This window comes from Capsicum annuum, chromosome 4 (assembly GCF_002878395.1).
Source record: "Capsicum annuum cultivar UCD-10X-F1 chromosome 4, UCD10Xv1.1, whole genome shotgun sequence".
Classification (NCBI taxonomy): domain Eukaryota; kingdom Viridiplantae; phylum Streptophyta; class Magnoliopsida; order Solanales; family Solanaceae; genus Capsicum; species Capsicum annuum.
In genome coordinates this window covers 56,372,206-56,399,773 of record NC_061114.1, presented here as the reverse complement: position 1 = coordinate 56,399,773, position 27,568 = coordinate 56,372,206, and the positions used below count along the sequence as shown (strand labels likewise).

Sequence of the window (27,568 nt, the reverse complement as noted above, 5' to 3'; positions counted from 1 at the left end):
CGAAGAAGGAGGATCACCTGATTATCTTCCAAAGCGCGATAGCTAAGACTCAAATTGACTTTCTACTGCTTAAGAAGGGGGACAGGGCATTATGTAAGGACTGTAAAGTCATTCCGAGTGAGCATCTTTCGACCCAGCACAGGCTTCTAGTGATGAACTTGTCTATCAAGAAGTGCAAGAAGAGAAGATCCGGGGAGGGTCGTCCTAAAATTAAGTGGGGTAGCTTGACGCCCGTTAGTGCACTGGAGATAGGGAAAAAGGTGGGGGTTTGGGGGTGTGGAAGTGCAGGGGGAACGTGGATGTTATGTGGGAGAGGGCAGCCAGTTGTATCACAGAGACTGCTAGAGAAGTGTTGGGGGTCTCGAGGGGTTGGGCAGGACGTCATAAGGGGGACTAGTGGTGGAATGAAGATGTGAAGAAGAAAGTGGAGATTAAGAAGGAGACGTATGTTAAGTTGATTGAGAGTAAAGATGAAGAGGAGAAGCGGGTGAATAGGGAGGTTTACAAAGTAGCAAGGAAGGAGGCTAAGTTAGCAGTTACAGCTGCTAAGTCGGCAGCGTTCGAGATCTTGTATGCGGGGTTAGAGGACAAAGGCGGGAAAAAGAGGTTGTATAGACTTGCTAAGACTAGGGAGCGAAAGGATCGTAACCTCGATCAAGTGAAGTGCATTAAGGGGGAAGATGGTAGATGGAAAGAGTACTTCCATAGCCTTTTGAACGAGGAGGCGGACAGAGGCATTGAGTTAGGGGAGCTGGAGCACTCGGAGAAGAGCCATGATTTCAGTTACTGTAGGCGTTTTAAGGTTGAGGAGGTTAGAGAGGCTATTCATATGATGCGGAGAGGTAGGGCGACGGGGCCAGACGAGATTCCGGTGAATTTTTGGAAGTATGCTGGTAGGGCAAGTTTGAGGTGGTTGACTGATTTGTTTAACGGCATTTTCAAGACTGCGAGAATGTCTGAGGCTTGGAGATCGAGTATGATGATTCCGTTATATAAAAACAAGGGTGACATCCAGAGTTGCAATAACTATAGGGGTATTAAGTTGTTGAGTCACACTATAAAGATTTGGGAGAGAGTGGTTAAGCGGAGGCTGAGGAGGGTCGTGTCCGTTTTAGAGAATCAGTTTGGTTTTATGCCTGGTCGCTCGACGATAGAGGCAATCCACCTGGTGAGGAGATTGGTGGAGCAGTATAGAGAAAGAAAGAGGGATTTACACATGGTGTTTATCGACCTAGAAAGGCGTATGATAGTCCCAAAAGAGGTTCTTAGGGATGCTTAGAGGTGAGAGGGGTTCTGGTGGCATACATCAGAGCTATTAAGGACATGTACGATGGAGAAAAGACCCGGGTGAGGACGGCGAGAGGAGACTCAGAGCAGTTTCCGATCAAGATAAGGTTGCATCAGGGATCGACTCTTAGTCCATTCCTTTTTGCGCTGGTGATGGACGTGTTGACGCAAAGTTTTCATGGCGAGGTACCTCGGTGTATGTTATTTGCGGATGATGTAGTGCTGATTGATGAGACACGAGGGGGTGTGAATGACAAATTAGAGGTCTGGAGGCAAACCCCTTAGTCTAAGGGGTTCAAGTTGAGTAGGTCAAAGACGGAATATTTGGAATGCAAGTTTAGTGACTTGAGGCAGAAGGACGAAGTGGTGGTGAGGTTGGACTCCCAGGACGTTTGTAAGAGGGACAGTTTTAAGTATCTTGGGTGTACGATTCAGGGGAATGGTGAGATTGACAAGGATGTCTCTAAGCTTATTAGAGCAGGATGGATGAAGTGGAGGCTCACCTCAGGGGTGTTGTGTGATAAGAAGGTGCCCCTTAAGCTTAAAGGCAAATGGTAGCCCGTCCGGCCATGTTGTATGGAGCGGAGTGTTGGCCAGTCAAGTGCCCCCACATCCAAAAATTAAAGGTGGCGGAAATGAGAATGTTGTGTTGGATGTGTGGGCTTACTATAGGGGTCAGAGTAAGGAATGAGATTATACGGGAGAAGAAGGGAGTGGCTTCGGTAAAGGACAAAATGCGGGAAGGAAGGCTGAGATGGTTCGGGTATATGATGAGGAGAGGTGAGAATGGCCCAGTTCATAGGTGTGAGAGGTTAGCTTTGGATGGCCTCAGGAGGGGTAGAGTTAGGCCGAAGAAATACTGAAGGGAGGTGATTAGACATGACATGGAGCAGCTTCAACAGACTAAGGACATGACCCTAGATAGGAAAGTGTGGAGGGCGCGGATAAAGATAGAAGGCTAGTGTGAGTGTGTGGGTTGTAGCATGCAGTTAGGAGAGATCTTGTATAGCCGGGGAAGTAACCCTAGGACAGTGTACATAGGTGGGTGCCCTTTTTCTTATGTCTTAGTTCCTATTTGTCTTATTTCGTGTCGCCAGTATTTTCTCATGTTTAGTATTTCTACGATTACTATTTTTATCATTTCTTATTCCTAATTTTCTTTTATGTCACCCATCCCCCCTATTTACTATTTTTTATCTTGAGCCGCGGGTCTATCGAAAACCTCTCTACTTTTTCGAAGGTAGCGGTATGGACTGCATACATCTTACCCTCCCCAGACCCCACTTTGTGGGAATACACTGGGTTTGTTATTGTTGTTGTTGTATATGTGATAGATTTAATACTGAGCCAACTGAAGATGTAGTAAAGTGTTATAATGGCCTTCGGCAGACTAGATCTGTGGATGAATTTCTAGAACAATTTGAAATTATGAAAGCTCAAATGTTGATCAGGAACCCTGGGCTTAACGAGTCACATTTTCCCTCTAGTTTTATTGGTTTCCTTAAGGATGAAATTAAGATGACTGTGAAGTTGTTTAAGCCACAAACCTTGAAGGCAGTTATTGAGCAAGCTAGGATGCAAGAGAAGGCCTTGGAAGCTGTAGCGAAAAAGGGAAAATGGAGTAACAGACCAGTCATGACTCCAGGGGTTCAGGTAGTTAACGCACACAATCCACCAGTACCTGCTGCCAGAGTTGGAGCTGGTAAACCTCCACCTACTTACAGAGTGAGCAGAGAAGTGTATGAATACAGGAAAGCCAACCGTCTTTGTTACAAGTATGGGGAAAAGTACAGCCCAGGTCATCAGTGCAAGTATCAACAACTAAACTGCATCATAGGAGACACAGGTGAAGTAATTACTGAGCCTGCGAATGGTCTAGATGAGATTGAAATCGAAGCAAATAGTGATGATTCAGCTCAAAAGGTGGCAGAAGCAGTATGCCTGAATGCCTTATCTGGTGGTACACAAGGGGTGAATACTATTATGGTGAAGGGTTCTCTGAAGAATAAATTCCTGATAGTTATGGTAGACTATGGGAGTACTCATAGTTTTATTGATGCACAAACTGTCAAGGAAACTGGGTTCAAGCCTACTTTCACTCCACCTATCAGGGTAGCTAGTAACAGTAGCTGATGAAAATTATATGTACTGCACATCTCATTGTTTGGGCATAACTTGGACTATGCAAGGTACGACCTTTAAGGAAGATTTAGGAATAATCAACTTGGGTGGGTGTGATATAGTTTTGGGAAATGACTGGATGAAGAAATACAACCCAGTCAAGTTTGACCATGAGAAGAATTGTGTCACTATAGGTAAGAAGGGAGCTAAGGTAGTGCTGAAAGGAATCTCCAAGGATGGGAAGTTAAATGTGATCAGTTGCAACTCTATGGAAAATTTTTTGAAGAAAGGACATAGTAGCATGGCTCATCTTTTCTTGGTCTCTACCAATATGTCTACAGGTTCACAAGATATGGACCCTTCCCTCCTCAAGTTGCTGCAAAAGTACAAGACAGTGTTTGAAGAGCCTAGAACTTTACCACCAATTAGGCCAAGGGATCATGCCATTCCTTTGAAACCAGGAGCATTACCAGTAAGTTTAAGACCTTATAGGCAACCATTTTCAGAAAGAAGAATTGGAGAAGCAAGTCAAGGAAATGTTACACTCTGGGATCATCCAACATAGTCAATCTCCTTTTTTTTCTCCTGCGCTGTTGGTGAAAAAGAAGGATGGGACTTGGAGATTTTGTGTAGACTACAGGGAGTTAAATGAAATCACAGTGAAGGACAAGTATCCTATTCCAATTGTTGATGATTTGTTAGATGAACTTCATGGCATCACTATGGAAAGGGTGTCCACAGACCCTGATAAGGTACAAGCTATGCTCGACTGGCCTATACCTAAGACATTGAAGGCCCTACGAGGTTTTCTAGGTCTCACAGGGTATTACAGAAAGTATGTTGCAAACTATGGCTTGATCTGCAGACCATTAACCAGCTTGCTCAAGAAGGATGCTTTCCAATGGGATCATGCAGCTCATGAAGCTTTCAAGAAGCTCAAATTAGCTATGTCCAGCACACCAGTGCTAGCACTACCAGATTACTCTCAAGAGTTTATTGTTGAAACCGATGCTTGCAACACAGGAATTGGGGCAGTGCTCACGTAACGACGCAGACCTATTGCTTACTTTAGCAAGGTTTTAGCTCCTAAGCATTGGGGCAAACCTATTTATGAAAAAGAATTTTTGGCTCTACTGAATGTTGTAGGTAAATGGAGACACTACCTTCACTATAAGCATTTCATTATTAGGACAGATCATCATAGTCTTAAGTACTTGCTAGATCAAAGGGAGGGTAACCACAGCCATTCAACAGAGGGGTCTCACAAAATTGTTGGGGTTGGATTACGAAGTTCAGTTCAAGAAAGGAACTGAGAATAGGGTTGCTGATGCCCTATTTAGAAGAGATGAAAATATTGAGATGAATGTCAGGCCTACTGCTACACTCTTAGCCATCAGCACCAACTTGTCGGTTTGGATGCAAGAAATTCATAATAGTTATGAAGGAGCACAAGAGTTTTATGATCTCATTGCTCAACATGTTGGGAGCACTGTGGGACCTAGTTTATACAGCTACACTTCTGGGTTTTTAAGGAGGAAAGGAAAAATTATGATAGGCCCTGCTGGGAATCTCAGGAAACAATTGATCAACACCTTTCATGACTCAGCTATTGGAGGCCATTTTGGTCAGCAAGGTACATTGAGAAGGCTGTCTCAAGTATTCTTTTGGCCGGGAATGAAGGATATGGTGGTTTCTTATGTGTCCCATTGTGAGATATGCCAAAGAAATAAAACTGAAAATGTACATTATCCGAGCCTATTGCAACCCTTGCCGATACCAGACCAAGTTTGGAGGCACATCAGTTTAGAATTTATAGAGGGACTTCTAAAATCTAGAGGGAAGGATGTTATTTTTGTTGTGGTGGACAGAATGACAAAGTTTGCCCATTTCATGACACTCTCACACCCTTTTACTGCATTACAGGTGGCTCAGAAATTTCTTAAGAGAGTTCATACACTACATGGGTTTCCTGAATCAATTGTATCAGATAGAGATAAGATCTTTCTCAGCAATTTTTGGCAAAAGTTTTTCAAATTGGTAGGAACTCAGTTGAAGTTCAGTACTGCCTATTACCCCAGACTGATAGACAGACTGAAAGAGTTAATAGATGTATTGAAACTTATCTAAGATATATGACATCTAGCAGGCCGGTTCAATGGAAACAATGGTTGCCCTTAGCAGAATTTTGGTACTACACTAACTATCACTGCAGCCTGCAGTGTTCTCCTTTTGAGGCCCTCTATGGGTATTCACCGCCTCATATATCTCTTGGACCCATGCTTGGTTCTATAGTACCAGCAGCTGCAGATGACATGATTATGCAGAGGCAACAATTTCAACAATTGTTGAAAGACCATCTCTTGCAAGCTCAAAGTAGGATGAAGGTTTACGCTGATCAGAACAGAACTAAGAGAGAATTTGTGGTGGGAGATCAAGTGTTCCTCAAACTTCAACCGTATAGGCATACTTCCATAGCTTTGAGAAGAAACCTCAAGCTCAGCTCCAAATATTATGGTCCTTTCACAGTGTTAGCTAAAGTTGGTCCTGTGGCTTATAAATTGGATCTACCTGCCCCTTCTCGTGTACATCCTGTGTTCCATGTTTCTTTACTCAAGAAGAAAGTGGGGTCTCGTGTTATGGTGCAAACTAATCTACCATCCACCAGCACAGATGGCAAGTTCTTAGTTCTTGGTGAAACCACCGGCTATATTACAACGCCAACTGGTGAAAAAAGGAAATGGCACAGCTGTCAAGGTGCTGGTTCAACGGACCAATCTACCCCCTGAAGACTCAACCTCAACCTGAGAAGACTATGATGAATTGCTAGCTAGGTTCCTGGATTTTGTTGATCAACCTTGAGGACAAGGTTTGTTTGTAGGTGGTGGGAATGTAATGAACTAGCTAAATAAAGAATTAAATTGGAAGGAGCTGGGAAATTAAAACACGTGGACGATCAGGATTAATTGTGAATAAATGAGATCTTATGGTTCAGATGAAGTTAGAGAAAGTTATAACAAACTCAAGGGAGAGCTACAGGGTAACTAACTACCGGTAATTTTCTCACCTTGCTCTCTTCTTCTCTCTCCTCTCTCATCACCTTCTTTCTTCTGTTCTTTCTTCCTCCTCCTTCTCACCTCTATTCTAAATCTCAATTGCAGGTCATGTCAATAGAGTCTACAATGTCGTGAACTCGTCTTTTTAATTCTTGTTTCATTTAAGTATTTCTCTTGTAATTTCCTTTAAATCAATATAATAGAAAATTTTCCCAAAAAATCTCTTCTTATTTGCTAAGAGCGGTACACTACAACTTAGTAAATCTCAAAAAATCATCATAAAAGTTGCATAATATCTTTTACCACCTCTAGTCATGGTCTGTTTCAAATTGTCTAAGTCAATGTGAATATGGATGACAATCCAGTTTCTCTATTTACAGAGAAACAAGTTCTTTAGTAATTTCAGCTTCAACATATACTTTACACTAGTCATTATTATTTGATTCTAAACCCAATATTAAATCTAGTGAAATTTTCTTTATATACAACAACATACCCAGTATATTCCCACAAAGTGAAGTCTAGGGAGGGTAGAGTCTACGCAGTCCATACCACTACCTCGAGTGAAGTAAAAAGGCTGTTTCTGATAAACCCCGGCTCGGGACAGATAACAAATATAACAATAACATAAAAGCAAACAACAAACAAGCAAAACACCCACAAAGTAATATTTATAAACTGGTTATACTAAATCATACACATCACCAAAACACCATGAACAGAGGCTACAAGACACTATAGACACCAAAACAAACAGAGCCTCAATCCTACTATTCCGAATGTACTCCTACCCACTAGCCTTCTACTCTAATCCGCGTCCTCCACACCTTCTATCAAGGGTCATATTTTCCGCAATCTGTAACTGCCCCATGTCCTTCCTAATCACCTCCCTCCAATATTTCTTCGGCCTACTTCTAGCCCGCCTAAAACTATCCATAGCCAGCCTCTCACACCTCCGAACTGGAGCATCCGTGTTTCTTTTCATCACATGTACGAACCAACACAACCTCACTTCTCCCGTCTTGTCCTCTACCGAAGCCACTCTCACTTTCTCCCGAATAATCTCATTTCTAATCTCATCTCTCCTAGTAAGTCCACACATCCACCGCAACATCCTCATCTCCACTCCATACAACATAGTCGATCGGACTGCCACACTATAGAACTTACCTTTAAGCTTTGGAGGCACTTCTTATCACACAAGACTCCCGAGCCGAGCGGCCAATTCAACCACGCTGCACCAATACGCACCAATACGATCTGAGACATCCTCGTCAATCTCACCCTTCCCCTAATCTAGCAAGTCCTAAAAAAAATAGACTCGGTGGGTTGAAAAATCAAGCTAGGGTACAAAACCGCCATGTCTTAAAACCGGAATTGCCAAAAAATGTTGGTAACTTTAGTGGGTTGAAAAATCAAGCCAGGGTACAAAATGGAAGGGTTAACCTGATGAACAAAAGTGACAATTTTTCCTCCATCTCCAAGTGAAAGAAGACTTGGAAAAGAAATAAATAGTAGAGAAATTTCAATGTGTGCGAGTACAATATTTACCAACAAGTTCACTGTCAAAGGAGTGCCACCCCTTTCAATTTGAAGCTCAATTTTCTGCTCAACACTGTCATCAAGTAAAGTCTCCATCTTCAGGAACTGGGTAACAACCTGCATGAGACTTGCAGGATTCAATTTGAAGCATGGACAGTGAAATGATTAACTGACAAATGCAATTTCCGAAAATGTACTCTTCTATATTCATGTAGGATCTGGGCAATCAAATAGGATAATAGAAGTATCGCTCACAACACACCACACAACAGAGGAGACAGATAGAGCTAGTGTATGACTCAGTCAAATAAGTCTCTAATTCGACCTAGTTCAATGGTTGGCTTGGGAGAATTCATGTGGGTGTCGAATTTCATAGGATGCAGCCATATGGGAAAATGAGAGGGAATACAGTTCCAAGGTAGAAGAAGACAAATCTCTAATTAGGTTGCTGAAAATAGTATAGGTATAAATGATATAGAAAGCATGTTTGAATGAAGCATAGCAGACCATCAAATTTTAAATGTTCAACGAGATAAAAGAAAGACTAACCTCCCCATTCATGCGAATAAGTACATCGCCAGGCTCTAAATGATTATGAGCAGGGCCGCCAGGAACCTTCCATAAACCCAGTGAAAGAATGAATCTTGATAAGCATAGGCATATACTTTTTTAGCATTATCACTTGGGATGGTGTACATACCACAGAATCGACAACCAGCATTCCAGTTTCGGTGGGTGGAGTTGAATTGCGCACCAACTATTCCAGTCAAGTTTCAACAGATTAACGAATCATTATTTTAGTAATCTACCGCCTGGAACAAAAGCTTAAATCCCTACCTGTTCCGTCTGACGTTGAACACCAAGCCTACGTGTCTCATCAAATCCTTTATGGAGAAATGTCATCTACAAAAACACCCAAGTAAAATCAAAGTTTGCCAGGAGAAAACCCCTGTGTCCATTTGCACAATAGCAGATTAACAGATAAAAAATGCTAACTACCAAAAGTTGTTAACCCCTCAAAGAAGAACACAGCAGCAAGGCTGCTGTAACCTAAGTTGTGAACTCCTCATTTTCGATGCCACACCCGTGTCGGATTCTCAAAATATACACTACTTTTGGAGAATCCAACACGCTCCCGCTAACATTTTTGAAGAGTTCGAGCAACATAGGCTGTAACAATAAAGTCATTCAGATAATCTTCTATCATACAAAAACATAAGTTTCTATCCATATGCGGCGATCATCCCAAAGGTGTCACTTCATGTTTGAGAGGAACATGTTAAAGAAATTTGAAGCATTACCATATGCTCCGAACATACAAATAGAGATCCAATATTTTAGAAGGCAGGGTTTAAGGAGGTTATATTACCAATCATGGTGGCGTTATTTCAAAGGCACAGGTTCAATTTTAATAATCTTAACACAAATAAAATTAAAAACTAGATTAACATGAGAAAATTATAGAAAATTAAATTAGAAATTGTATAAAGTTCAATATAAAAGATGTGAAGGGAGATAATTTCACTGTTGAACACGAATAATGCATCTAATTAAGAACATTTTATGTGACAAAATTCTTAACTGTAAAACAACACATTATATAGTTACAGTAAAATACTTAAAAGAAAAATGCTATTGGGGCATATGGAGCAGACAACCCAAAGGATTAAGTTTGTTGGTGTGTTTGCACATAAAAATGCTTATGAACAATATTTGATGTCTTGCCAAAATTGTTGACATTTTTAGAACTTTGTGAATTATGAAATGATGATTTCACAAAGGTTGCATACCTTGAGGCATACAGAGCAGACAAGCCTTGGGTGCTTGAATCACTTTTTTGTATGACTAAAATCATTGTTTCCTCTTCAAAACTTGGGGAAACTAGGTCTGCTCCTCTGTCCATCTCTCCACTTAGATAGTGGACTTGGTTCAACAGCTAGGTTTTGACTAGTAACATACACCTATCACACATCCCGTGTTATATTACCTTTATCGTTATACCAGAATACCAAGACCACGAATAAAAGAACTACGTACTGCTACATTATCTGGTAGTAAACGGATTTTGGTGAATTGTGTTAATTTTTTTTTATTTTTTTTGGAGTAAGAGTGGTCAATAACGATTACAGGTAAGGATGCGAGGCAGATAGTTTAGGAGGAGAAGATGCAGGGAATGGGACCATAGCTTTTTCCCTTTATGTGGGTAATTTGGAGAGAGGAATAAAAGAACAATTGAAAGGACGGAAACTCGATGTGTATGACAGATGCTTGTCTTTTGCTTTTGCTAAATTTTTGATACAACTAAAAGGTCCCTACTAGAGTCGATGATTTGGTGCCATTCATAGAGAACCAAATCTAATCTTTTTCTCTATATCTTTCCTTTGATAGGTAGTCTTTCCTCTCTATCTTCCCGTAACATAACAATTGAAAGGACAGAAACTCGACGTGTATGACAGATGCTTGTCTTTTGCTTTTGCTAAATTTTTGATACAACTAAAAGGTCCCTACTAGAGTCGATGATTTGGTGCCATTCATAGAGAACCAAATCTAATCTTTTTCTCTATATCTTTCCGTTGATAGGTAGTCTTTCCTCTCTATCTTCCCGTAACATAAATAAAATAATTACTTTATCCAACAAAAGATCCCCTAAAAGATATACAAGTCCTTTTGATGCATTCATAGGAGGGAAATAGTTCCAGCAAGGATAAGAACTAACCAACCTGTAGTGTACCACGAGGAATAGTGACCGCTGCCCATGTATGTGTAGAAAAATATCCTCCTTCCTGTAAGAACTTGAGTGACCTGACAACCTAGTATCCAAAAGAAGAGGGATGAAAATGTTTTTTAATTTACAAAACAACAGAAAAGATGGGCTTAACACAAAAGTGGTAAAAAAAAGTTGGAAAGAAGCAAGAATCAGATTGATGTAATCCTACTAAACTGGCACCAACATGACTCATAATTACAGCTTGAGATTTGAGAAAACAACATATAAGTTCAGTGTAAACTCCTAACCAGTCTATAGTCCCGTTTTTCTAATAAAAAAATAATCCTTGATTCTCGGCAAAAGCAATTACTCAAAGATAACCAAAACAATATTATCTGAATAGCAGTTGGAATATGGGATACACTTAAAACAATAAAAGGTGAAGCGAAACAGGAAACAGCATGAAGAAACTTCAAACATTCCTCATCTACCAAACTATTTTTAAGGATAATGCATGTATAAGGGACAGCAAGGTACAAGAAATGTTCTGTCTATAGAGGTACTTAAGGAGTAAAAGAATTTGGATCCTTCATATCATACAGAATAAGAAACCACGAGTCAAGTGATGGAGATACCGAGTCATGACCAATCTGAAAGGAGTCCGTCAAAATCAGAAATGAAATAAAGACACAGATCACTTCCCAGTTGCCTCAATGATGATAAAAATAAGTAGAACAAGAGAACTCCGAACAGCAAGCAGCATAAAAAAGCAACATGCAAGCAGCCAATTGCAGAGAAGAATTATTTCTTGTTCTTTTTCTTTGCCCATTTCAAGGATACAATATCAAAAATTGTAAAGCCCCGTGAAAAATTTCGTAAGATTTAAGACTTAAAAGTGCGCCAACAATGATTAGAAATAATGTTTTGTGTGCCAAAGGAGGCTACATACTAGTACCATAATAAGCATAGGAAGTGTATTGGAAGTGATTTGAGATCTAAGGAGAACCCTAGAACAAAGCCAAGTTAAATAATATGCAACAGACTAAAGCTCCAAATGAGCTTTAATTAATCATATTCTTGAATGGTTCTTAAGAACTCCCTGCCATAAATAATAAATAGGTTGAGACAGAAAAAGATGAGGCTTGGGTAAGTAATATCTATCACCTATTGTATTGTGTAGATTAAGGTCTGTGATATTGATCTAGAGTCCAAGAAGCTATGCTAGCTTTGGGTACTCAAGGTAAGTTAAGTTGAACCCTCCCCAATAAAATTGTGTTCTTTTAGTTTACAGGTAATGATGCCTAAAGGTGTCTGTGATTGGTGTACTTTCCAAATCTTAAATGCATGATTGAGAGTGACAAGTAATGATAGAACTACCCATATTTCCTTAAATGTTAGAATTACATGCTATGCTACACATGACATGAATGAGAGAAACAATTCAAGCTTTAAAATTGAAAATGGACAAGGTGTAAAGAATTCCATGATTACAATAATGACCACGACTGTGATTTATGGGCCTTAGGTGCCAAATTAACATATTAAACATGTTCAGATAATTCTCATGGTATGTTTTGATCTCAAAGTTACGGTATGGAACTGTCTGGCAGTGGGGGAGACTACCGCTATGTTACGACCAATGGTGTATTATTATTGCATGGTAGTGGGGAAGTCTACCCGCCATATGACGACCCACGGTGCATGATTATTGCCTTGTAGTGGGGGAGACTACCTGTCATGAGATTTTTTTTTTTTTTTCCAATAAAGGTAAAGTTGTATTCTCCAGCATTAAAGATATACTGGCCACCTCCAAAAAGTTAAAAGCAGTTTCCATAGATCCTAGGAAGTCTACTAGTTGTTCTATTTCTTCAATACCTTCTTCTTTACACCAAAAATACAAATTGTTAATGCAATTTTCTTCAACCTTCTGAATAGAGCTAATAATATTCTCAAAACACCTAAGGTTTCTTTCTCTCCAAATAGCCCACCAAACATAGGTAGGAACTATTGACCACAATCTTTTTTTTGCCCCCCTCCTTCCTCATTCAGCAGCATAAGAGATCAGCAGTGTGTTCAGGCATCATCCAGGGCTCTTGGGTCTTGAGAAATGCTGAGAACCATGTACTACACCTAAGCAGTAATCCTGCAGTGAAGCATTTCACCTTGGTTGGAATGTTGCACTTCCATATTTGCTTCCATGGACCTGCAATTCCCCCTGAGTAAGACATAAGCTCTCTCTTATAAAGTCTACCCACAGTGAACTTACCACCGGAGTCATGTTTCCATCTTATACCATCTGCTTCTGTAACAAGGCCCGCGAACTCACCCAGTCTAAGTAGAAGTTCAGCAAGTCTATCTACTTCCCAATCATTTAGATATCTCCTAAATGTGAGATTCCATCCCTGAGGGGACCAAACCTCAGCAATTTTAGCATCAGCTTTAGCACAGAAGGGAAAGAAATCTGGGAAGGCTGACTTTAGCCACTCCTGGCCAATCCACTGATCCTTCCAAAACAAGATTTTGGTGCCCTCACCCACTTTAAACTCAAAATTCTCCTATAGACTAGGCCAAAGATTTCTGATTGATCTCCTTATTGACACCCCATAAGTGCTGACCACTGCATTAGACACCCATTGCTCATTCTGTCCATACTAGTAGAGAATTACTCTTCTCCATAGGACCAGTTCTTCATGCACAAATCTCCAAAGCCATTTAGAAAGTAAACTTTCATTCTGGACACTCAGTTTCTTTATGCCAAGACCTCCTTCCTTCTTGCTAAGTAACGTTGTCTGCCATTTGACTGAGTGTATTCCTGTTCCTTCTTTATTGCCCAACCATAGGAAATCTCTTCTCAATTTATCTAACCTCTCTTCTACCTTGGAAGGTAAAGGGAAAAGTGACATCGCATACTTAAACAAAGCATCCGGAACCGAATTGATCAAAGTGACTTTACCTCCCCAAGATAAACGTTGTGCTTTCCAATTTGCCACTCTTTTCTGTCTTCTCAATGATTCCATCCAAAATCTCAAGCTCCTTGCGATTATTCCCCAGAGCATTCCCAGATAGTAGTTGGGAAGTGCTCTATCTTGCATTGCAAGACGCTTTCCAAATTCTGTATATTTGCAACTTCCTTGACGTGGAAGATGCTGCTTCTCCTCCAATTCACAGCAAGCCCAAAAACAGCCTCAAAAATCACCAAAATAACTCTGATATAACTAGTGCCTTCGCACCACAGAATATTACGGTATCATCAGCATATAGAAGTTGACATATCTGCAAATCAACCCCTGCCTGGTTGCCAATTTTGAATCCTTTTATCTAACTCTCATCATCCTATTAAGACCCTCCATAGCTAAAATAAATAGGAAAAGAGAGAGAGGATCACCTTGTCTAAGTCCCCTCTCTGAAGGGAAAAAACCAGTAGGTTTGCATTAACAAGTATGGAGAACCTGACAGCTTTGACACAAAAACCAATCCATTTTAGCCACTATTAATATGTTAATGTTATGTTAGAAGTTCCTCCGAGGACATATACATGAGTTTTTGGTTAAAAGTTCACATGCGAATTAAATGCTTATGTGAAAATAACTCTACCTTAATGCTTGTGTTATCTTTCATTCTCACTTACACTGCTTTGCCCTTATTCATGCTCAGATATTATTTTACATGGGAGTACTATTTCATCTGTACTCACGTAGCTTTTGTCAAGGGCATTGCAGCTCTTTTATAGATGCACGTACAAATATTCATGACGGCATGGATCCTCGCTAGGCACTCAAAACGTCTTTATTTAGGTGAGACACATTTACTGCCAGCACACTTTAGTTTATGCCAGGGACTTCCATATTATTTTGGGTATACTCGGATGCTTGTCCTGATATTTCTTTTAGCTCCATAGAAATTATTGCCATCATATCTCATTTTGTTAACCCCAAACGTTACCACGTATACTTTTTTTATTTACGTAATTTTGGATTAGTCATTTCACACTTATTGAAAGTTCAAATGCTTTTATGAAATGTTTTCTCTTCCCCATTTAGGTATAAGTTATGTTAAAATCGGTCCTCTCGGTCAAGTCAAGGCACCGGATGCCAGTCCGTCCCACCAAGGATTTGAGGTGTGACAAATATCTCTCAGAATAATAGTTTTGTTAGGAAGCATCATTTGGGTTGACACTTCATCACTCAGTTAACAAAAACTTTCTTGGAGGTCAACTTTATGCTTCAGTAAAATTAAGATCCTTAGAGCTTCAAATGAAAGGCATCAACATGAAATTTCATCTGGAAAGTTAAGATACCATACAAGGTGGCTTGCTTTTCATGGCTGGTGGCGAGAGGCATGCTAACTCAGGAAAGATAGAAAACACGGGGACTCCAAGTGTGTTCCAGATGTTTTTTATGTGGAGCTGAATCTGAGAGTATCATCCACCTTCTTTTGCATTTTCATGTGACAGATCAGTCGCGACAGCTGTTTCTTAGCATAGTTGGGATCAAGCGGGTCATGCCAGAGTCTACATGTGACTCAAAGTTATTGGAACAACAAAAGTGGTAGTGCGAGACAGAAGAAGTGATGGAACATGGTTCCGGCACTTATTTGGTGGACTATATGCGGAAGGAGAAAAATACAAGATGCTTTGAAGAATGCTATAGCTCAATTCAGAAAATTAACAAGAATTGTATTTTTCTGTTCATTTTTGGTGTAAAAAAAAGCTTAGTAGAAGATGAAGAATCTTTCCTAGACATTATGGAGCCCCTGAAAGTTGGAGCAGGGACACACTTCTATCTTTTGAGTTGTAAATATGACTTAAGCACATCCTTTGCGCTGACATTAATATACTGTTTCTTTTCTCAATAAAAAACATTTGTGAAATAGAATAACCCAACCAAGTAATATATAGGAGAACACAGTGTGGGTACTAACTCGTTCTAAAGGCAAGAAAAAAGCAGATGCACTTGATAATTTGCTCCCAGCATTCAAGGCAACAGCTCTTCCTTGCCAATCAATTACAGGCGAGCCACTTGAACCACCTTTAGTCCCGGAAGCAGCCTGGGGGAGAAGAACACAGCAATTGAACAATAAAGGTAGTCATTGGAAATGGAGGAGAAAAACACACCAAGCTACTACTATAAGAAGAATGAGAAAGTACAAAAACTAGAAACTGGAGAACATAAAAGAGCATCAGGTTGAAACAAAACAATCGCTTCGAGTCATTATGACATTAGCACTTATGGCAAAACGAAATTGATAAAAGTTTCTCCCCAAATAGTATCAATAAACTAAGAGCATAGACACACACTTGGAAGTGATATGCTAATTGAGGAAGCAGCAGAAACTGTAATATCTCTCATTTGCATATATTTATCTTCTCTTTTTTTTAAACAACAAATGCATAGCAGAAGTGATCAAAGAGTTCAAATTTTCTCAGGTAGTGTTCTTTTTTGGAAAATTGAAAAATGTGAGCATCTTCCTTTTTGCTTCTAAACATGTACTCCTTCCAATCTATTATGAATGGCGTTTAATGTCTTGGTTCACGCATTAAGAAAGCTATTTAATAACATCGAAAACAATTGTATTATCATTCTATCAATGGTGAATATCACTACAAGCATAAACCTTAAACATCCTCACCAAGTTGGTGGGCGAAGATACTAAAGGCTGACAAAATTAACCATTTCACTAAATCCATAACATTGACAACGATTGTATTATCATTTATCATTCTATCAATGGTGAATATCACTACAAGCATAAACCTTAAACATCCTCAACAAATTGGTAAGCGAAGATACTGAAGGCAGACAACATTAACCATTTCACTAAATCCATATCTAGTCAAGTCAGAAAGGCAAAATTTCCAGTCTACTGCCTAATAACGAGAGAGTAAAATCACTATGCTTACTTGCATGTAGAATGTGTTGAAGTCATTGTAGCCGTTTCTGCACCGAAAATTGGAATTGTTATCAAATGCATACATAATGGGAACCATGACTTGCAAAACTGTTCACCGATAGAAAAGAACTGCAGAACTTCATTTAGGAAAAAACAGGTTCTTCACAATTACAGGGAAGCCAGGTAGATCTAGCATATGCAAAGGACAAGGTGGTAGTTCAGTTGATTAACTTAAACGGGACACATCTCTCCAAATGCCTCAGCCTACTCATTGCACTGGAAAACTTTGAAGTCCTTGATATGCAATAACACAAACAAAAATCTTTAATAATTAATTCTTTTGACAAGTAAAATGACATTATTAATTAGAAAAGCACCAAGTAGATGCATATATGAACAACTAACTCAGTCCCTCAATAAGGAGCTAAGAAAATCTAAAAGACTCTGTCATAAAGCTAGCAATTTAAGTGAAAAAGGCAAACCAAAAAAAAAATGCAAATGTTTATACTTAAGCTTATGACAGACTGCTTTCTGTTTGAAATATCTTTGGTTCCTCTGCAATGGAATCACCCAAAAATACACCGAGTGGAAAGGACAGACCATAATTTCCTGATATCTTCATACAATTTCCATCCATTCCAACACTACAACAGCTCCTTCATTGATCTTGGCATCACCAAGATCTATCTGACTGTGTTCAAGAACATCACTCAGATCTAACTATTCACCAGGTAGTGTAGCAAAAGATGATTCGCTTCCTCTGCTCCTCTCTTGCACATAAAGCATCTGCTACATTTTCTTGAAGCCCATTTTTTGTAAATTTGACTGGGTAAGACACCCACCATGAGATACAATCCTACGAAAACAAGCTACTTATAGGAGTTTTACTCTACGGAGTAGACTTCAATGACTGAGGATCTGGCTGGGTAGTACCAGAAAAGTGAGAAGTAGGCACACTTGACAGAAAATACTCCATTAGCTTACACTGCTGATTCGAACAACAACATGCCCAGTAAAATCCACAAGTGAGGTCTAGGGAGGGTAAATTGTATGCACCTTACCACTATCTCGGGGAGGTAGAGGGTAAAGTGTACAAAGACCTTACACTGCTGATTCTACTTTAAGGAATTTACTAAATTGATATGAGGCAGCATTAATGTTACACTGCTGCCGCCCCTTAACGTTACACCCTCAACGTTCACCTTTAACGTTTCACCCGTAACGTCAATTTCATCTGACCGGCAGACTCCGACGCGGGCGACGGCGTAGTCGCGCCGGCAACAGGTAAGGTTTAATCTCTCTCCCTCGTTTTCTCTCTCCCCCCAGTTCTCTCTATCTTCTTCCCTCTCCCTCCCCCTTTGTTCTGCCTCGTCAACTGCTATCGCCGGCGGGATTAGGGTTACCGTCGGCTCGACTCCGGCAACGGTGCAAGTGTGCAGCAGCGGTCGACGTCCAGATCCCGGCATTAACCAGAAGACGCTCCGGCGACGCACCAGCGGCCTTTTTTCCGGCGACTTTATTTCGGCAACCAATTTCGACATCAAAATTGCCGGAACCAGCAGCACGCAGGCGTACCGATGACATCTAAACTTTGATATTTTAGTCACTTCCCACAGTTTGGTTTCTTTGTATTATTTTGTTTATTGATTCTTTTCTGTTCCTTGCTTCCTGTTTCTTGCGATTTGTAGTGGTGATCTGGCTGCTTTTGTTATTGGTGGATTGTGTTGTGTTGTGCTAGCTGCTAGACCGAATAGTGTACTTTGTGCATGCCTTCTCTTACTGTTTTCGTACGATTGCTTTGTTCGTCTATTTGTCGGTTTGGGGCTTTGTTTTGGTTTTTGAGTAGTGGCTGGAGGGGTTGATGGTGGATTAGGGTCATGTCCGAGGGGGTTGGGGGTGAGGGCTGTTTTGGGAGGGGGTGAGGAGGGGAGGGCAGGGATGGGTGGGCGTATAGGTCGAGCGTTAAGGCTAGGTAGGTGAGGGGTGTTAGAGGTAGGTGAGAGGCGAGAGAAGATAGGTTGACGGTAGGGTGTTGGAACATTGGGACCCTTCAGGGTAAGTCCGTAGAGTTGGTGAAGATTCTTAAGAAGAGGAGGATTAATATTGCGTGTGTTCAGGAGACTAGGTGGGTAGGATCTAAAGCTAGGGATGTGGATGGGTACAAGCTATAGTACTCAGAGAGTGGCATCGGAATGGAGCCGTTATCTTAGTGGATGAGGAGCTTAGAGGACAGGTGGTGCAGGTTAAGAGGGTCAGTGATAGGCTGATGAAGATTAAGTTGGTCATTGGGGGTTTTACGATGCATGTGTGTAGTGTTTATGTGCCGCAGGTGAGCTTGGAAGAGGAGGTGAAGGTGAGATTTTGGGAGAATTTGGATGAGGTGGTGAGAAGCGTGCCTAGCTCGGAGAAGATTGTCATAGCAGAGGACTTCAATGGGTACATTGGGGTCTTACCGGAAGGCTATGACGATGTGCATGGTGGTTTTGGTTTCGGTGTTAGAAATGGTGAGGGAGCTGCTCCATTGGATTTTGCGAGGGCCTTTGGGCTGGCAGTAGTGAATTCGTGCTTTCCGAAGAAGGAGGATCACCTGATTACCTTCTGAAGCGCGATAGCCAAGACTTAGATTGACTTTCTACTACTTAGGAAGGGAGATAGGGTGTTATGTAAGGACTGTAAAGTCATTCCAAGTGAGCACCTTTCGACCCAGCACAGGCTTCTAGTGATGGACTTGTCTATCAAGAAGAACAAAAAGAGAAGGGCCGGGGAGGGTCGACCTAGAATTAAGTGGGGTGGCTTGACACCAGTTAGTGCACTGGAGATAGGGGAAAAGGTGGCGGGTTTGGGGGTGTGGGAGTGCAGGGGATACATGGATGTTATGTGAGATAGGGCTATCAGCTGCATCACGGAGACTGCTAGAGATGTGTTGGGTGTTTCGAGGAGTCGAGCAGGACATCATAAGGGGGACTGGTGGTGGAATGAAGAAGTGAAGAAGAAAGTAGAGATTAAGAAGGGGGCGTATGTTAAGTTGATTGAGAGTAAAGATGAAGAGGAAAAGCGGGTGAATAGGGAGATCTACAAAGTAGCAAAGAAGGAGGCTAAGTTAGCAGTTACGGCTGCTAAGTCAGCAGCGTTCGAGAGCTTGTATGCAGGGTTAGAGGAGAAAGACGGAGAAAAGAGGTTGTATAGGCTTGCTAAGGCGAGGGAGCAGAAGGTTCGTGACCTCGATCAAGTGAAGTGCATTAAGGGAGAGGATGGTAGTGTTTTAGTGGAGGATGCTCACATTAAGAAGAGATCGCACGAGTACTTTCATAGACTTTTGAACGAGGAAGGGGACAGAGGCATTGAGTTAGGGGAGCTGGAGCATTCGGAGGAGAGCCGTGATTTCAGTTACTGTAGGCGTTTAAGGTTGAGGAGGTCAGAGAGGCTATTCGTAGGATGCGGAGGGGTAAGGCGATGAGGCTTGACGAGATTCCGGTGGATTTTTAGAAGTATACTGGTGGAGCAGGTTTAAGATGGTTGACTGATTTGTTTAACGACATTTTCAAGACTGCGAGAATGCCTGAGGCTTGGAGATCGAGTACGATGATTCCGTTATATAAAAACAAGGGTGATATTCAGAGTAGCAACAATTATAGGGGTATTAAGCTGTTGAGTTGAGTCACACTATGAAGATTTGGGAGAGAATGGTTTAGCAGAGATTGAGGGTCGTGTCCGTTTCGAAGAATCAATTTGGATTTATACTTGGTCGCTCGACGACAGAGGCAATCCACTTGGTGAGGAGATTGGTGGGGCAGTATAGAGAAAGGAAGAGGGACTTACACTTGGTGTTTATCAACCTAGAAAAGGTGTATGATAAAGTCCCGAGGAAGGTTCTTTGGAGATGCTTGGAGGTGAGAGGGGTCCCGGTGGTGTACATTAGAACTATTAAGGACATGTACGATGAAGGAAAGACCAGGGTGAGAACGGCAGGAGGAGACTCAGAGCATTTTTGGATCAATACAAGGTTGCATCAGGGATCGACTCTTAGACCGTTCCTATTTGCGGTGGTGATGAACGTGTTGATGCGGAGTATTCAAGGCTAGGTGCCTTGGTGTATGTTATTTGCGGATGATGTAGTGCTGATTGATGAGACACGAGGGGGTGTGAATGACAAATTGGAGGTCTGGAGGCAAACCCTTGAGTCTAAGGGGTTCAGGTTGAGTAGGTCCAAGACGGAGTATTTGGAATGCAAATTTAGTGACTTGAGGCAGGAGGACGAAGTGGTGGTGAGGTTGGACTCCCAGGATGTTTGTAAGAGGGATAGTTTTAAGTATCTTGGGTCTATAATTCAGGGGAATGGTGAGATTGATAAGAATGTCGCCAAACGTATTGGAGCAGGTTGGATGAAATGGAGGCTCGCCTCGGGAGTGTTATGCGATAAGAAGGTTCCCCTTAAGCTTAAAGGCAAATTCTATAGAGTGACAGTCCGTCCGGCCATGTTGTATGGAGCGGAGTGTTGGCCAGTCAAGCACTCCCACATCCAAAAATTGAAGGTGGAGGAAATGAGGATGTTGCGTTAGATGTGTGGGCTTACTAGAGAGGACAGAGTTAAGAATGAGATTATCCGGGAGAAGGTGGGAGTGGCTTCGGTGGAGGACAAGATGCGGGAAGGAAGGCTGAGATGGTTTGGGCATGTGATGAGGAGGGGTGCGGATACCCTAGTTCGTACGTGTAGAGGCTAGCGTTAGATGGCTTCAGGAGAAGTAGAGGTAGGCCGAAGAAATACTGGAGGAAGGTGATTAGACATGACATGGAGCAGTTGCAACTTACTGAGGACATGACCCTAGATAGGAAGGTGTGGAGGTCGCGGATAAGGGTAGAAGGCTAATGTGAGTATGTGGGCTGTAGCTAGCAGTCAGGAGAGACCTTGTGTAGCCGGGTTAGTAATCCTAGGACTGTGTACTTAGGTGTCTTTGGTTTGTGAGTGTATGTTACTACTAGGTGGGTGTCCTATTCCTTATTTCTTAGTTCCTATTTTCTTATTTTGTGTTGCCCTTATTTCTCGTATTTCGTATTGCTTTGATTTCTATTTTATCATTTCTTACTCCTTATTTCTGTTATGTCATCCATCCCCTTGTTTAGTATTTTTTATCTTAAGCCGAGGGTCTATCAGAAACAGCCTCACTACTTCTTCGTAGGTAGCGGTATGGACTGCGTACATCTTACCCTTCCCAGACCTCACTTTGTGGGAATACACTAGGTTTGTTGTTGTTGTTGTTGATATGAGGCAGCATTAAATCCATGTGACAGACTTAGAACCCAAAATCATTCAGGATGGAAAGACTAAATTTAGCATGAGTCTACAGCTGGTGCTTAATTCTTTAAACATATAAGATTTGAGATCCATAATCAGTGTCACTTCATATTAAACTAAACTGTTTGATATCCAAAAATTCAGCCACGAGACAATTTTCAAGATCACATGACAGAGTGCACTTGGATGAAGGAGATCCTATACTGCAATTGAGACACACCACAAAGCACATAAAAGCAGATTTCAAAAAAGATTGTTTTTTTTGGTTCCAAGATCACAAAACAAATGGTATTTCAAAATAATGTTAAACACTGCTAATATTCATCCAGGCTCTACTAAACTCTAGTATCATTTCGTCAAGTACAGTCAACAACTAAGATCAATGCAACAGTAATTCAACACAATCTGTTTATCCCAAAAAACAAACAAAATTCATCACATTCTAGCATCAGGACTTACTCAGGAAAGAACATTCTGGGTGGCAAGTTACATACTTTTTATATTGCGGAGCATCTCTATCTAATCGAGCAAGGGTACCCGCCAAAATAGATACCTGAATAATTCAGAACAATAAAATCCAAAAGAATAAGAATCTAGAAATTCTAAAGCATAATACCACAAGAAACTTTGACTATACAAGGGAAGGGTCAATAGAACATAAAAACAAAAGCCCATGTATAACAACTAATTTGAGATATCAACCACACAAGACAAGTTCCAGGACCTGGTTTCCAATGCATGACTATATCAGCAATAGGATTAAAAGTACCAGTAACTCAGTAAGTGACATCACAATAGAAAAAGATACCTCAATGATATTCAATAGGCAATTCAAACAACAACAATAGTAGAGGATAATAAGGTTTATGTCCCCCATGCCAGGACTGAGAAGCTACTATGTTGGGAAGAAATTGCAGCAGTTAGAGAACTTTGAGAGGGACTTTGCGTCACTTCTCGGACTTTTATACAGACTTATGGAAGGAAGAAGAGGTTGTTACAGAATTCCAAACATGATGGCTGATTTTTCAAGATGGATAGAGGATATGGAATGACATGATTCTCACTTGATTGGAGGGAAGTTTACCTGGTTTAGAGATATCAAAATTTTGATATGGGGGCCAGTATAATTCAAAGTCTTCTGTTTGACTAGGGTCCAACGCACACGCGCACGTGCACACCCACACACACACATCTATATATGTTGTGTGGGATTCGAATATATTTAGCATAGCCCTTAGCATAATTCTACTATATAAGAAGTCACAATAAGCAGCTGAAGCAGCTCATGTTTACATGCTTGCATCAGCTTTTTCAATCGTGATTTTACTATATTACCCCTAAGTAATTATTATAAATCATTTAAATATTAAAAAATTAATAATTAATAATTAATAATATTTAATAAAAAATATAATAATAGACATAAAATGATAAATTAATTTTTGATGTTTAAAATTAACTTGACGTTTTATATGGGACCACTTCAAAAAAAACCTCACAAGTATTTTTTATAATAATTTTACTATGTCACTTCTAATTAGTAGAATAAAAGAAAAAACATTATAAATGACAATAATTAAAAACTTAAATTATTTAAAAAACATAATTGACTATCAATGTCACAAAAGTTTGAACAACTTAAAATATTGTTATACAAATTTCATCAATTTAAATATAATAATATATATCTAACTTAGAATTTATCAACCAAACAAATGAAGATTTTAATTAAATGATAAAATTATACATAACGTAGAATTTTTAAGGATCAACATTGGGCCGTGCGTAGCACGACGTAGTCGACTAGTCATAATATAGGTCTTATTTAGTTACTAGATATTGGAATCCGAGTCAGCACTGATCCAATATATGTCACTTTTTTATTTTAATTTATGTGGTACAAATGAAATTTGAAAAGTTAATAAATTTTTTTATATATTTTAAAATATTTTAGGTTATTATTTATTGATTTATAGTATTTTTACACAATTTTCAGATACTATATGTTATTTTTTTATCCTAATTTATGTGACATTGATGAAATATTTGAGAAAGTCAATCAAATTTGTTATGTAGTTTTAGATATTTTAAGTTGTTAATTATATTATAATTTATATGATTTTCTACGTAATTTTCTAGTATATATACGTGATTCTAAATATGTATACTTCAAGTTATTATTTCAAGTTAGTAGCACAACACTTTAGCATAATATAAACGTGATTCTAAAGCATAATACCGCACATTTATATACAAAATCACAAACATGATTCTCACCTGTGTCTACATTTACCAAAATTACTACTCCCGTGGTCTCAATTTATGTGTCATAATTTGACTAAGCACGGAGTTTAAAAAAGTAAAGGAGGTTCTTGAATCTTATAGTCTTAAACTATGCGAGTAATGTATCAAAATGCCGTTTGAATATAAAGTAGCATTGTTTTTTTTTAACAACTGAAAAGGACAGTGAGACATAAATTAAAACATTGCAATAGGAACAAATATATAAGCACCCAACACGATGAAACTCATCTACAACAACAATACACCCAGTATATTCCCGTAAAGTGGAGTCTCGGGAGGATAAGTGTACCTTGTCCATACCACTACCACAGAGGTGAGATAGAGGTTGTTTCCGAACGATGAAACTCATCTATTGACTCTTACATATAAAAAAAAATCATTTGCTTCCCTTTTGAATTAAAGGAAATGATTAACATAATTGACAGAAATTGACCAAAAAAAAGGATAATCGAACAAAATGTCAAGTACCTTCTCTCCACTGTCATTACCAACAACCCTTATTTCTACACCTACTGAAGCAGCATCAGGAGCAAGAGGAATCTCTTCATAGCTCAAAAATTGTATTGCACCAGGGTCATAGCGAAAGAAGCCGAAATCATGAACCTGAAAAATGCGCATCAATGGTTATTGATGATCAAAACAGTTAAATGAAGAATATGAAGTTCATGCATTAATAGGAAACTATCGTCATCCTTATGTAAATCTGCACAGAGCAACATACTAAAGTACAAAGAAAAATCTCATTTCAAGCAAACATGGATTTCTTGGCCATATGCATCATAGGAAGTCATCACACTGTACTTTTTCATTTTCAATATGGTTGGAAACTTTCATCACTAGCAAGCTAATCATTGTTATCATTACAAGCCAAGGCAAAACCTTGCGATACATGGACTCTCACCATACCTAGTTGACACATAACAAGGCGTATTATCGTACATAATCTATGTATTCGTCTAGAAGGAGCGGACAACATAAAGGATAAAAAAGTCATTATTCACTGTACATTTACCAGTTCCTTAAAAGTTAAACTTAACCTTAATAAAAAAAAAAAAACATTATAAAAGAGAGCGAGAGAGAGACTTGAACAAATCAATTCAGTCTTTCTAATAAGACCCATGTATCCCCGTATTAGTACTATATAGAAGCGTGGTAAAGCAAGCATCTCTTCGTCGACGTGCCTGCTTTCTTTGTGGTTTTACTACATCACTCCTAATTAATTATTATATTTCATTTACGTATCAAAAATTAATAATATTTAATAAAAATTAGTACTATATATGTGTGGTGGGAAGCAGCTCTTCGTCGACATGCTTGACGACGATCTGCTCCGTGATTTTGCTATATCATTCCTAATTAATTATTATATGTCATTTATTTATTAGAAAATTACTAATATTTAATAAAAAAAAGTAAAATAGAAACTTATGACATGTTTCCTTCAACTGCTTCAACAGTAATTTTACTATATCAACCCTAATTTTAATTATTATAAGTCATCTAAATATTACAAAATTAATAATATTTAATAAAAAACGTAACACAGACATAAAATGATAAATTAACTCTTGATGTTTTAAATTAACTTGACATCTTATATGAGCCCCACTTAAATTTTTTTCACAAGTATTTTTATAGCAACTTTGTTATATTACTTCTAATTAGTTATTATGAGTCATTTAAGGCATGTCTGCTTCGCTACTTCAATCGTGATATTTGGTTGACTCTCGAAATTATATCAGTGTCATCTAAATTGAAATAGAAGAAAAAAATTATAAATTATAAATCATAATAATTAAAAACTTAAATTATTTTTAAAACATAATTGACTATCAATGCCACAAAAGTTTGGACAAGGAGAGTATTATAAATTACAATAACTAACAGCTTAAAGCTTAAAATATCTAAAAGTATATTAAAACTATAATTGATTATGTAAATTTTATTTGTGTCACATAAATTGAGATAAAAAAATAACATATATTGGGTCCGTGCTAGCACGGCCCCCTCAATATCTAGTACTATATAGAAGCATGGTAAAGCAGGCACCTCTTTATCGACGAACCTGCTTGCTTTGTGATTTTACTATATCACCCCTAATTAATAATTATATGTCATTTACGTATTAGAAAATTAATAATATTTAATTAAAAAAAATAAAATAGACATTTATGACATGTCTGCTTTAGTTGTTTCAACCGTACGTATTCGTCGACATGTCTGCTTGCTCTGTGATTTTACCCCTAATTAATTATTATATGTCATTTATGAATTAGAAAATTAACAATATTTAATAAAAAAGTAAAATAGACATTTATGACATGTTTGCTTCAGTTGTTTCAACCGTAATTTTACTATATCACTCCTAATTAATTAGTATAAGTCATCTAAGCATTAAAAAATTAATACTACCTCCATCCCATTTTTTGTGTCGTCATTTGATCGAGCACGAAGTTTAAGAAATAAGTGATGACTTTGTAAAGTTTACAAAATTGTCATTCTTAAAGTTATTTATGACATTTTATCCTTAGTAGGATCCACTAAAGATAAAATGAAAATGATGTCATTAAATAGTTACCAAATAAGGAAAGGTGACCTTCTTTTTGAGACGGACCAAAAAGAAAATGACGACACATAAAATGAGACGTAGGGAGTAATATTTAATAAAAAAGTAAAATAGGCATAAAATGATAAATTAACTCTTAATATTTTAATTAACTTGACATCTTATACGAGGTCCACTTAAATTTTTTTCACAAATATTTTTATAGCAATTTGTTTTATTACTTCTAATTTATTATTATGAGTCATTTAAGAAAAATATTATAAATCACAATAATTAAAAACTTAAATTATTTTTAAAATATAATTGACAATCAATGTCACAAAAGTTTTGACAAGTAGAGTATTATAAATTACAATAGCTAACAGCTTAAAATAGTAAAATCTAATGTCAAAAAAGTAGTATAAATTACAATAGCTAACAACTTAAAATATCTAAAAACATATTAAAAATATAATTGATTAGCTAAATTTTATTTATGTCACATAAATTGAGACAAAAAAATAACATATACTGGGCCCGTGCCTGGATATCTAGTTATCATATAAGTCTGTAATCATACTCCTTACAAAGACCTCTTTTTTACCCTTTTTTAGGTATAAAGTCATACTCCTGTCAAACACTCGGATCTAATACAAATGTAACAAATAAGCTTTACACATAACTGGTTGATATTACCTATAGATAAATTATTGTGATAAATGATGAATCCCGCAATTCACACAAAACAGAAAACGATGAACTGACAATCCCGATTCAAGGCAATCATTTATTCACACACGCTACCTACAATCAGCTTGAAAGGAAAC

General features: G+C 38.8%; 1 protein-coding gene across 9 annotated transcripts in view; it reads right to left on the bottom strand.

Annotated features, from left to right (window-relative positions):
• Positions 1-27,568, bottom strand: part of LOC107868094 (protease Do-like 7) — a 53,950-nt gene that overhangs the window by 13,610 nt on the left and 12,772 nt on the right. For 4 of the 9 annotated variants that reach the window (XR_007054938.1, XM_047411819.1, XM_047411821.1 and 1 more), the window contains exons 3-12: positions 24,665-24,799; positions 22,387-22,445; positions 16,831-16,893; positions 16,610-16,646; positions 15,631-15,756; positions 10,724-10,813; positions 8,841-8,906; positions 8,704-8,760; positions 8,553-8,618; positions 8,013-8,120 (exon numbers count right to left, since the gene is read on the bottom strand). Coding sequence is in view for 8 of the 9 variants with exons in the window: in XM_047411819.1 (XP_047267775.1) it covers positions 8,013-8,120; positions 8,553-8,618; positions 8,704-8,760; positions 8,841-8,906; positions 10,724-10,813; positions 15,631-15,756; positions 16,610-16,646; positions 16,831-16,893; positions 22,387-22,445; positions 24,665-24,799 (807 nt within the window). In the remaining variant the exon portion in view is untranslated. Of the gene's footprint in view, positions 1-8,012; positions 8,121-8,552; positions 8,619-8,703; positions 8,761-8,840; positions 8,907-10,723; positions 10,814-15,630; positions 15,757-16,609; positions 16,647-16,830; positions 16,894-22,351; positions 22,446-24,664; positions 24,800-27,568 lie in introns of all 9 variants that reach the window. The other 5 variants (XM_016714665.2, XM_016714667.2, XM_016714669.2 and 2 more) reach the window with 3 other exon arrangements.